The 12099-nt window shown below is 42.2% G+C and overlaps 1 protein-coding gene across 1 annotated transcript in view; it reads right to left on the minus strand.

Annotated features, from left to right (window-relative positions):
• The window catches only part of LOC103367788 (lipoma HMGIC fusion partner-like 4 protein), a 31614-nt gene extending 20488 nt beyond the window's left edge, over positions 1-11126 (minus strand). Inside the window, exon 1 of the mRNA XM_008295917.1 lies at positions 10718-11126. Coding sequence (XP_008294139.1) covers positions 10718-11126 — 409 coding nt within the window. The remainder of the gene's footprint in view (positions 1-10717) is intronic.
• Positions 11127-12099: the final 973 nt, after the last annotated feature.

Raw genomic sequence — 12099 nt, forward strand, 5'->3', positions numbered from 1 at the left:
TCACCCCCTCCCCCTCTGTCAAATTTGTAAGGTCTGTGTGATAACGTGTGTTCTAAAATGCACTATACAAATAAAATTGAATTGAATTATTTCTGCTGTGTTTTACAATATTGACATCCAATTACACATCAACCTCCAGTTATGGATGGTCACAGGAGCCAGTCTAGTTCATGAATGCATAGCTCCACACTTGTCTAAATCTACTGTTTATAGCTGGGAATGTTGAGTCAACTGCCACCATCACTTCATAAAGTGATGCTAATAAGATAGTGATGAAGATAAAAATCCAAGTAGGAAATGTTGTCAGTGATAGATTATTGCAATTTCTGATCCAAACCAACCAACGAGATACCTGCTGGGCACTACCAAACCGACAGAGGGCAAAATAAAACCACATAAAACGTCATTTGTTGTACACGTGCCTTTAGATTACAAACCTCAACATCCATGTTTGCAGGTTTGTAACGTTTTAGTTTTTCAAACTGCTTGTCTTTAGTGTGGTTCTGTTCGCCCATAATGTCGCACATGGATGTGAATATTAAAGTAAGTATGCAATGAATATGATTACTGCTCTTGTGTCTCTTTGTCACTGTCCTTGGCTATAAGGGAGGCAAGATTCTCGGTTAAAACGCTGCAGCCGCTTGTCAGTTGGGCAGGAGGATGCTCTACTTGAGGGCACACAGAAATGATGAGTAATGGTACGAAATCATGAGGTAATGATGCATTCCTAGTAGCAACTCAGTATGATGCACCGCTTTACTCAAGGGAAACACCAAAATAGCAACCGACATGCAGATGACAGGGCGTCGCAGTGTGCCATCTAGCAGGTGAGTTAGAGTCAATCACAAACGTTTAGACCAGAGTCAGTATGCAGATCCACTCATGTAGGAATTAATCAATAAATATTGGTTTATTGACCTAATATCTTGAGCAGAAGTCTGTTCCTAACTAACCTACATGTTCTACTATAAGCCTTGATTCAAATGTAAGCGAGGAACTGTTCGTCAGTGACCAATCAGCATGTAGGTCCTGAAACATTCCTAACTTTACTCTGTGAAACAGATTCATGGAAACAATTGAAGTCAAAGACTGTTAGAATATTTAGTGTAATGCAAGTGTTACATTATGAGTTGTTCTCTAGCCTTTCTGTAATCTTTCCAAAGTTTCTAGAAGTATCTTGGTCACACTGAAGCTGCACTAATATATAGTTTTTGTACTAAGAAGCGATCAAATTACTCGGCAAGTGAAAAGTCACATTAATGTGTAAATTTACCTCAGCAACCTATTTTTTTTACTGATAAAGTTCTATTAACAAGAAAGCAGTTAGTAAGGGGACACAATGGAGCGTGTAGGAGCCGTGAAGATGAATGTTTCAATCAGGTCTCAGTTGAAACCAACAAGGCTAAAGGCTAAAAGAATATGTGGTGTGATCAAAGCGGTCACAGAGTACGTCACAGTCACGCACATCCAGCATGTGCAAGGAGCAACTGTGATGAGTCAGGAGACTGAGTGATGCTGCGCTATCAGCATCAAGACCTGTGTCATACATGTTTTTGTGGCCACCAATAGGGCACTTCTGTGATTTCTCCAACTGGAGCAGAGCAAACACAGCATTCTCTGTCAGCGAGCCAAACTTCATGTGGAGGATCGTCACTGGTGACAAGAGGCAGCTACCTCCAAGAGAAGAAAGAGTTTTCACCTGCAGTTTCCAAAACCAGAGACAGTCAAGAAAGCACCAGGAGCATGTTCGTTTTCCTCAACATTCACGTGGTTGCGCCTCAGGAATTAACCCCCCAGAGTCGGACATGTCCAGGGAGAGTTGCGTAACATCCTGAGGTGTCCGAGGGGGAGAATAATCGGTGCAAATGATCTGAACTGTGGCACGAAGGCATACGAGTGCTCCAGCTGCACTGTGCACAACCTGATAGCGCTGCAGCTGTGCACAGGTTTTATCTGGATACAACATCTCAATGGCTAAGCAGGAACCAAGTCGCTAGATTTGGCATCCTGCAACTTCTTCCTCTAAAAAAAAAAAGTCAGTATGAAGGGTCACCATTTTAACACTTACAAAGAGATTCAGTGCCCATCACTGGTGGTGCTTTACATGCTAACATTTACTGAGCGCTCCAAGTGTTGCAGGAGCACTGGGAGCAGTGTGCTGCTGCACAGGGAGGCTGCTTCAATAGAAATGGTGGCCAAATTTAAATCAGATGTGGTTTTTAATTTTTATAGGCACAGTTTGCCTATACAACACCTTGTATTGGATGAGCTATATGGCGACTCCAGCGTATGTTGACGTTGTTCTGTGTATATGTAATGTGATGCGTTTTCAGGTGTTTCTGCTGTTTTGAAATGATTAAAAAAATTGTAAAGAAATAATGTTGTCAAACACGACGTCACATCCTCTCAAAAAATAATGGGTAATAGTAACTGTCCAATGTTGCCACCCATTAATTAGCTCCACTCTGCATTTTGCCACTATAAGTTGATCTGTTTGACTAATGCCACATGTTATTGAGCTGAGTTTTACTTTCTTCAAGAACCAAATAAAAAAAAAAAATGCATCAGTATGTTCCCTTAACCCTTCATAGGGCACTCTTTGAAATACTTGGAAAATGAACATTTTAACCCTCTGCTGTTATTGAAGAATATTTCAAGATATTTTTTACTTGTGTGACTTTAAAAAAAAAAAAAAAAAAAAATGTTGCAAATCAAGATTAATAAAGTTACCATGTATGGTAACTTACCCGGAATTTATAATAAAGGAAAGCAAAAGAAACAAACTGCAACAAACATTAATTTAGGAACATTTTAGTGAGAGGTGATGATACTTACACAACCAGTAACGACGTATTTATAAAGTGCTTGGCAGGTTCATTTAGTCACATTTTTCTTTGGGTAGTGGTATTAATGGCACTGATCTTAAAAAATAAATCAAAGTGGAGTTCAATACAAACCAGTCACAAAGCGTTTATAAAGTGCCTGGAACATTTTAGTGACATAAAGGTCGTCATATCGGCACTAATATAAAAGCTAAATCAAAGTGCACACAGTTCTTCAACGTCACGGAGAGGCACAGGCTGGTCCAAGGAAGTTACCAAATATGGTCGCAAAGGGTTAACCACAAACGATGTCCACTATAACCTGAAAACACACACATATACACACTATCTCATTCCATCTTTTCATTCACACTCCTCCAACTCTTACGCTCTTTCCCACAGGCTCGGTTTCACGTGCACACACACACACACACTCCTACACACACACATAAAGAGCAGCACAGTCACTGACAGGTCGTTTCTCCCAGGACAGCTCCTCCCCTGTGCCACGGCCCGTGTCCTGCTTAGTTCTGTTTAATATTGCAACAGACAGGGTCAGACGTGAAGGAGGGATGGAGGCATGAGCTGATGGAAGAGAGCAGGGAGAAAGGGAGCTGCGACGTGAGCGCGCCGCCGAGCTTTCCCGCGCGCTACCTCGCTTCTGCTGGAGGGATGGAAGAAAAAATAATTAGAACTGGTGAACGATGAGGAGAAGAGATTGAGCAGAAGACGGTGGGGGGGGAAGAGACCTCACGATCTCTGTTGGAACTCGAAAACTGGAATTTCCTCAGAGCTTTTTGCACTAAATTCATCTTTGTACAAGTAAGGTGAATTAAAACTAAAGCTCCTGCAGTTTTCCCCGGGAGCATTTCCCACTGAATTAATCTAAATCCGAGCAAAGGTGCGAGCAGCGAAGCTCTTCACAGACCTACGGTCCTTCTGGGAAATCTAGCCCTCCTCTCGTTCATTTCGTGCAAGAAAAAAAACACTGCTTAGTCTAGATTCGAAGTGTTAAATGACCCCATTATTCACTTCCCCATTCAGGTGTGACATAACTGGAGGAAGATAAGAGGAAAGTCACCTATTAGCCACACAGCTGTTGATTCACTAATGGCCCTAACCCACATTCAGCCGTTTTCGGTCACCCTGCTGACCTCATTATTGTCTGGGATTGTCTTGATAACGGAATTCATTTAATCGCTTTTTAAACCTCCTCAACAGTAAACTGTCGTTCATTTCCGGGTTCTTGCTGCTGCTTCATCCCTGCTCGGTTTGTCCACGGGGCCTGTATCGCGCTGCAAATGGAGCTAAAGCCCCTTTTAAACTGGATTTACCTCTTCAGGGGAGGTGGGGTGATTTTAATATTAGCTGCCCTGGTCAGTGATTTTAATCCCGTCTGGAGCGCACATGTGAGTCATTCTTTCACAGGGTACCCTCTAATAATTGCAGCCATAATTACCTACTGGTTTTTTCAAGCCAACACTTTTGTAATTTAAATCCCATCCTGTGCAAACTTTAAGATCCCACCAGAGCAAAGTTAAATCATCAGATAGCTCAGGGAAAACTGTGGCCCCCACCTCCGGCTGTAATGTTGGTCCCATCTAAGCAGGACTTTAGTGTCTTTGGCTAACTTCTTTATAGTAGTGGGACGTGATTTAAAAAAAAAAAAAGAGCTAATTATTCAGAGGCTGTGTAAGTAATTAATTGTGATTAGTCACATTTTTATCACATAGCAATATTTAAAGTTTTTCAATTCAACTACATTTTGGTTGACGATTGAATTAATAAACAGACATGTACGTGAACTTAAACAATAGATTTTTTCATTCATATTTATCTTTACATTATTCATCTGTCTTTCATTCACAGATTAGTGCAAACTCAAAGTGCAATTACAAGCTGCCTCATGGTACATGTCCACAGGATACGTCAATTTCTTGTTTCCGAGGCGTAGCATAGCCCACGAGCTCATTTGCATGAAGTAGACTTGACTTCAACTTTAGGCAAATTTGGCAAGTTTTGGCAAAATGGCTCCTGTGGACACGTAGCATAAAAAAAACAATTCCGCCCAACAAGCCAAGCAATGCGGTCTCCACTTCCATCACCAAACTTTTTTGTGCGCTGACGTCACTCAGTGCATCCTGTGTATCTTCTTTGCGGCTGGTAAACAAACTTTACGTGCGTTAGCGCCACCTACCAGCTGGAGTGTGAGCATCAGTGTTACTGGTGTGCCAGAAATTAGGGATCTGAGAAAGGGGCCAATTAAAAGGCGTAATTTTTCTGTAATTAATTAATCAAAATTAACATGCTAAAGTCCAAGCCCGGGATGTTTCTAATAAATGTTAGAGATATTGATGATCTGTCTCATGAAGCTGGTTAACCAGTGCTCTGTATTTTTGATCCAGCTTTGCTCACGTTCATGTAAAAAAAAAAAAAAAAAGGAAATCACTAGTTTTAAGAGTGGAAACATTTTGCATACACCTTATTACATTTAGTGGCATTCAGAGTAGGTTCAGAAGAAAGTGGATCTGCCACAGTAACAAACTGTTAAACAAAAGTACGTTATATCCCCCAATTAGAGAAGATTTCTGAGCAAAAAATGATTAGTCAATGAAGAAAATAAAACAACCACCTGTCTGACCAGACATTAGCAATCACAATTCGGTGTGTTATGGAGCCGATTGCACTGGAACATAACACGTCACCCAAAGGAAAAAGTAATTTGAGGTGTTCGAGGCACTTTTTCAGTGCGTCCTGCTGCCCTCCTTTGTAGAAGTCCTGCCTCCCAACAAATAAACTACACTTCTAATTATGTTTTGAGGGACACAGATTGTCTTCCACATCATGTTTCTTTTTGACGTAAGACATCTAAGTTTCTAATCTGCCATTTGTTGTATTTTTTTCCCCAACTTTTGCTCTTTTTCAGCCAACCAATCACACATTAACTTGGGTTGTCATCCTATTAAGTCAGAAGATGGAGGAGAAGCTTCAGACATGTTGGATTTTAACCAAAAGAGTGATGTTTTCCCAAACCAAACCAAACCAGTGGGTTAAAACAGCACTTAAGCCTAAAAACAATGAACCCACATGTTGAACTAATGTTTCATTCTGCACCACGCTGTTACCTACGCAGGACAAAATACATTTCTTCCAAAATGCAATTGAGGTACAGAGGAGTTATATTAAAACAACACCAACGGAGGAAAGATGCAGAGGAAGGAGTTTGTGGACTCTGTTCATCCATTTTGCATTGAGTTGAATTGGACTTTTAACAATATGTGGATTCTTTGAAATAAAACTTGATGGTGAATCGCTGTTTTATTTCCAGCGAATGTATTGTTTAGTTAAAAGGCATCTACACTGTATGCAGCAATGACTGTCATTTATTATTCTGCTGGTAAACTACCAAACAAATTACTACAGAGAATGCCCATGTTAACATCCTAACCTAACAGGGTGGACTAACCCAATGAAGTGAGCTTTATGATACTGAGTTAAGCCCAAAGATAAGTGGATACGCAGCTACTACACAGCAACCTCACTTCATGACACAGACCCCTGATTTATTACTGCAGGGTTTTGGAATCACTTCCTCCTGGGTTTTCTAACAGCAGTGCAGCACGCATGGAACATCGTGAGGTTTTACTGGTTTCTTTTGCGAACTTTTCTTGGCTCATGTTTGCGTCCGTGTTGTACTGCAGCTTTGCCAGCATTTCTGCAATCAGCAGGTCAGTGTAAACCTTCATTTAGGCCTATCGGTGCATATAGTCGGTCTTTATTGCCAAGAGTTATGAGTGCCATCTTAAAGCCCTTTTCGAGTGCATTAACCTTATTCACATTTGGTCAGTTCAGCATGCATAGAGGCCGACATTGGCCTATTTTCAGCTTATAGATGCCAAGACACACTGTGTAAATCTGCACTGCCAAGAGTCCTGCATCCCAGCGTTTTGGCCCAGGTTCCAGTTTCTCCTCTCATCTTTTATTTAACCTTTCCTAAACCAATCAGTCTCCCCAGTTAGAGGAGCCACTCATCCAGAATCTGACATGAAGCTACGCCAAGAAAACTGCTGTCCCGCGTGGACGGTCAAACTTTTCCACAGTTTCCGCTGGCGTGACGGTGAGGAGAAGAACTTGCACCGGGGGAACACGTACCTTCTTGTTCCCGCAGCACACGCTAACCGACCACTGCTATCAGCACCCAAACTGCTCCCTCATTGACACTTTTGGTCCATTTGGCCTAAATCTGGGCCACCGACGGTTCGGATCGGCCCTTACTGTATTTGCTACGGTGCGCTCTGTCACTGTGCCATGCCAGGAGACCTGCTGCTGCACCCAGCAGGGCAGAGTGGATGATTAAACGACCATCTCCAAGGTGGTGAACAGCATTAGGCCGTCTGCCAAGCCCATTAGACAACCTACCTCCAACCACACATCATATGCGTCCACTGGAAGGACAGTAAAACCTTCGGAAGTGTCACAAGCTCTGACAAATTAGAAGCAACACTGTTGTATATTTAGTTTGGGAATAAAAATGACAGACACTTTATTACACCCAGCACTGATGGAACACGTGTGGGAAGAAATCAAGATGATATGCTGTTACATTTCAGGTTTTTTTTTTTAAAGATTTACTCACACTATGTGGAAGAAAAACTCCCAGACAAATGAAAATAAGCTGGTGTATTTTGCAGACTTCCAGTTTTTATCGATTTTGCTAAACAACGGCTGAAATTTAAATCATCAAAAGCCAGCTCAGATAAGCAGGAAATGCTCAATGTCACCATGTGATCTTGGTGATGGATGGTGGGATTGCAAATGTGCTACAGTAGAGTCGCACTGATTTTATGGAGCAATGCAACATGCCTCATCACATATGCTTCGTCCGTATCATCACGGTGTGTATTTTCATTCTTTTATTGCGTAACTAAGCACAAATACTGCACTCAAGTACATGTTTAAGAACCTGTACTTTACCAGAGTATTTCCACATTTGTCACTTCATATTTCTGCTCTTCCACATTTCAGAAATAAATAACAGCTGCAGTTGTTTCTCAGACTAAAATTTCTAGTTGAAATCATTTTTAAAAAGAAAAATACAGGACAGTGTTACAGACTATGACCTCTACCAATAAAAAACAGTCGTAGGTTGTAAGTAGTTCCAGGAAAAAAGTGAATCTCTTTACCTTTTACATCCAGAGTTGGAGCACGTGGTGATCTTTCGGAAAGTGCCCGGCCCTTATGGTTCTGATTATATTACATGAAAATACTTTTACTTGTGAGGCTTGTGTCACCAAATCCATAAAACTTGTGTTGTCTACTGTGATTGAACACCAGCCCCCGTCTGTAGAAAGTTGTTAAAAGTGTGGAAGTGATGGCTGCTTTTAGGCTTCTTTTGGGGAAAACTAGGAATGAGCTACATCATGGTTTGTTGACAGTAAGCGAAATATCACCAAATGTATCCCTAATGTAGGACCTTAACCCTTTCCTCCCTGGACGTCCCTGTCCCAGGACCAGGCTGAATGTGACATTACTGTTCCTTGTTTCTGTTCTTCGTCAGGGTTGCAGTTAGAATTTTTAGAACAGGTTCGATAACATCAGTGCCACTGACTCATTGTTAGAAGGCTGTCACTGGCCTCTCGAATTTACACTTTTAATTAGGTGGAAGTAAAAATGTCAACTTGACTACGCAAAATGTCTCATCCACAGAGTCCAAGGTTGTTTTACAGTTGTAGAAGTGTTGCTGATCGAATTTAGGGACATGTTTTCAAGTGGGAATTTAAAAAAAAAAAGGGCATTTCCTTTTCTTTTCTCTTTTAAAAATGTGCTTCAGTAACGGATGTGGACACTCATGCCATTGTTTTGCTTGATTAATGGTGTGCAGGAAGACCTCGGTTCAATTCCTGTTAAGTCATGAAGATTCCAATAAAGAGAGAAAAAAAAAAAAGTAAAAAAAATCAGCACCTCTGCTATTCTGTCCGATTCGTGCTGATTGTAGAGCAGCGAGCCCTTTCAACACACTCGGCAGAACGGAGGACGGAGTGGGCAGATGAGGAAAAGAACAATACAGAAGGAAAAAAAAAAAAAAAAGTGCTGATCTCTCTAGCTCTCCGTCTTTCTCCCTCCATCTCATTCAGTATGCTGACTGTTTCTGTACAGAAAACTGACTCCCACGCTATTCTGCCTGGCCTATTTATCACATTGATCAGCTTATAAAGAAGTTGGATATACACAGGAGGCTCGCCGGAGATGTGCGTATGAGAGGGATCGTGGGGCTTGTTTTTTTTTTTTTTCTTCCTTTTTTTTTGCACCTTCTCAGATATACTACACGGTGCTACTCACAGGTTAAAGTCTTGCTTACTTGGCATCTAATCATGTCTCATCACCACGGATACACTCGTCTTGTTCTTACACGACAATCTTGCATTTTGTTGCAGCATTGAAAATGAGCACAAAGACTGTTAAAAGAAATAAATGAAAACTAATGCAAAGATTTCCTCATCATCAGTCATGTAAACAAACAACTTTTGGGTTTATGGGAACTTGCATTGTGTGTAGTTTGGTGACGATGTACTGCACTTTATATGAGCATTTAGATAGCTCTTTATGACGATATTTATAATGTGGTTTATTGTGTTTTCATGATTTTTTTTCTCTCCTTCTTATATATTGAACTACTCATTGCGCCTTTGAATTGCTCCTTACTGAACTGATTGACTATATCATTTATTCAAAGTGATAATTTGCAGATTGATTTATAATGTGTGTGTGTGGGGAGGGAATCCCCCAATCTGGTTCCACTTAATTCCTGAATATGGACCTCCAGTCATCAGTGTCTTACCCACACCTCCTTCAGTGACCCCCTACATGCCCCATATTTCCAGCACAACATCCTCTCTGCCATCTGCATGACTCCAAACTGAACCGTCAAAGCCCTCCCGTTTGTAGATTCCCACCTTTCTCCCCTCCACATCCCATGAAGGCAGCAGTCTGTCCTACATGTGTTCAGGAAACCACCGTTTGTCCCCAATCGCCTCCTCAAACTGTAATCTACCCACAAGAGCGTCCGACAAAACATCACCTCCGTGAAAAAACGGTAATCCAATCGACCTGGAATCATCCCTCCAAATAGCGAGAGGGCCCGATACAAGCCGGCAGCGACAGGAATCCTCCATTGCAGCGCACGCATCACATCCTATGGATGGATGGATGGATGACATCTGCATTTCATCAGCATAAAGCAATGATCCTGCTGCTGCTTTCTATAGAGATGCAGCGGTGTATCCTCGGAATATCAATGGTTACGGGGGTGTGGGGGAGCTCCGGGTCTCTTCCTGCCTCCAGTAATCGCTAAAATGTATTCCTACTGTCTCCCGTGCTGTTGTTGCAGGAATGGAAAATCTGTACAACACTCCTAATTAGCAGGAACATGACAGGGCCTATATACCCTTAAGACTACAGCGTATCGATCTCAGCGCACTAAAAGACAATGGAGCTGCTGCACACACACCTTTCACCTTATTGCTACCCAGCCACAGGATAGTCCTTTCAGTAGGAGCGGGAGCCAGCGGTAGCTCGTATTTGTGCACGAACAGCATCTTTGTCATCTTTTCACACCTCTCACAGGGTTACTTTGCTTGCATCCTCTCACAATATCAACAGATTTTGGTTTAAATGAGGGAACCACCTCAATAAAAAATGTGGTTTTCCAGCACCAACACTCTGATGACAGCTGCGTAAAGGTGTCTGTGACACAGAACTGAGTTTTGGGTGGGTTTTACCTCCTTCCACGGCTATGTGACTTAAAACACAGATTCTATTCTCAGCTATAGACCCACATAAAAGAAAAGGGGGAAAAAAATAAAATTAAAAAAAAAAAGGATGTGGAGGTTTCCTACCGCACAGCAGCTGCATCCAGGCGCAGGTCTTGTAAACGGTGGAGGTGTTGCAGAAGAAGAAGAGCGCCATGCAGGCGATGCAGCTGAGGATCAGCACCATGGACAGCAGCACGAACACCGAGGCCGCCTTGAAGGCTCCGGACGGGATGGAGCTGAAGTCGGAGAAGCTGCCCACGCAGGTGAGCTCCCGGCTGGGCGACGGCCCGGTGCCCACGCAGTAGTGGAAGAGGCCGAAGTAGCCAGCCTGCGGCGTGTTGACGCTGTCGCCGATCCAGTAGGGCTGGATGAACACCACCACGTTGACGATGGCGAAGCAGATGGTGAAGATGGCCCACAGCACCCCGATGGCCCGGGAGTTGCGCATATAATTGTCATGGTAGATCTTGGAGGCTTCTTGGGAAGGCAACATGTTTGGGTTTTTTTTTTTGTTGTTGTTGTTCTTTTCTTTTCTTCTTTTCTTCTTTCCTCCTTATATCTCTTATTACACCCCCGTCTTGTTCTTTAGACTCTTACAAGAAAAAGAAAAATGTAGGTTTGTTCAAAAAAAAAAAAAAGAAAGAAAGAAAGAAAAAGAAAAACAGCTCAACACACCTCACTATCCAGATTTTTTTTTCTTTCTTTTTTCTTTTTCTCTATATGAAAGCTTTCTTGGGTAAAACCTCCCCTGCTTTGGCTGTTTCTTATGTGTTCTGTTAAAGGCTATTAAATGGGCCTACAGAACCACACGATAAAACAAAATATGTGTGTGATCTCACAAGACTAAACATTGTCAAAATTAATGAGGAGGGGGGTGGGGGGGATGCTACATTGAAGCAATACAAAATCATAGCCTACCTATACCTCTAATGAATAATTTACCAACACCAGTGATTCAACATTGCTGTCTGAGGCTCGTTTCCTTCAGGCTACACCATAAATGATTAACAAAAATCCATCAAAACAGGATTTTTTTTTCTCTTTCTCTCTCTCTCTTTCTTTCTTTATTTCACAGTCGTCGGGTGGAGGGGGTTAAAGCTGATTTTCATCCTCATCCATCAGTCCAGAGCTCTCTTCGGGATGTCCTTTATTACCATCCGTGAGATCAAGATGCGTCTCGTTGCCTGTAGCGCCAGCGGTGGACCCCGTTTTTACCTTCCGAGGCATCCGTGGGGTGCTCCCCTCTCCTCTCCTTTAATGTCCACCCAGCATGTGGAAACCGAAAACGCAACGAAATGGGGGGAGAGAGAAAAAAAAAAAAGGAAAAAAAAGAAAAAAATGGTGAACCAGCTTTCAACGCGAGCCCTCTGTCAAATTTCAACAGTCCTTTCTCGTAAATCCGACATCCTCCACCGCCTCGACTCCATTATCATCATGGTTTTTTGTCGTAGCCTTTATCCAGTATG

This window comes from Stegastes partitus, unplaced genomic scaffold, assembly GCF_000690725.1.
Source record: "Stegastes partitus isolate 25-593 unplaced genomic scaffold, Stegastes_partitus-1.0.2 Scaffold1086, whole genome shotgun sequence".
NCBI classification, from domain to species: domain Eukaryota; kingdom Metazoa; phylum Chordata; class Actinopteri; family Pomacentridae; genus Stegastes; species Stegastes partitus.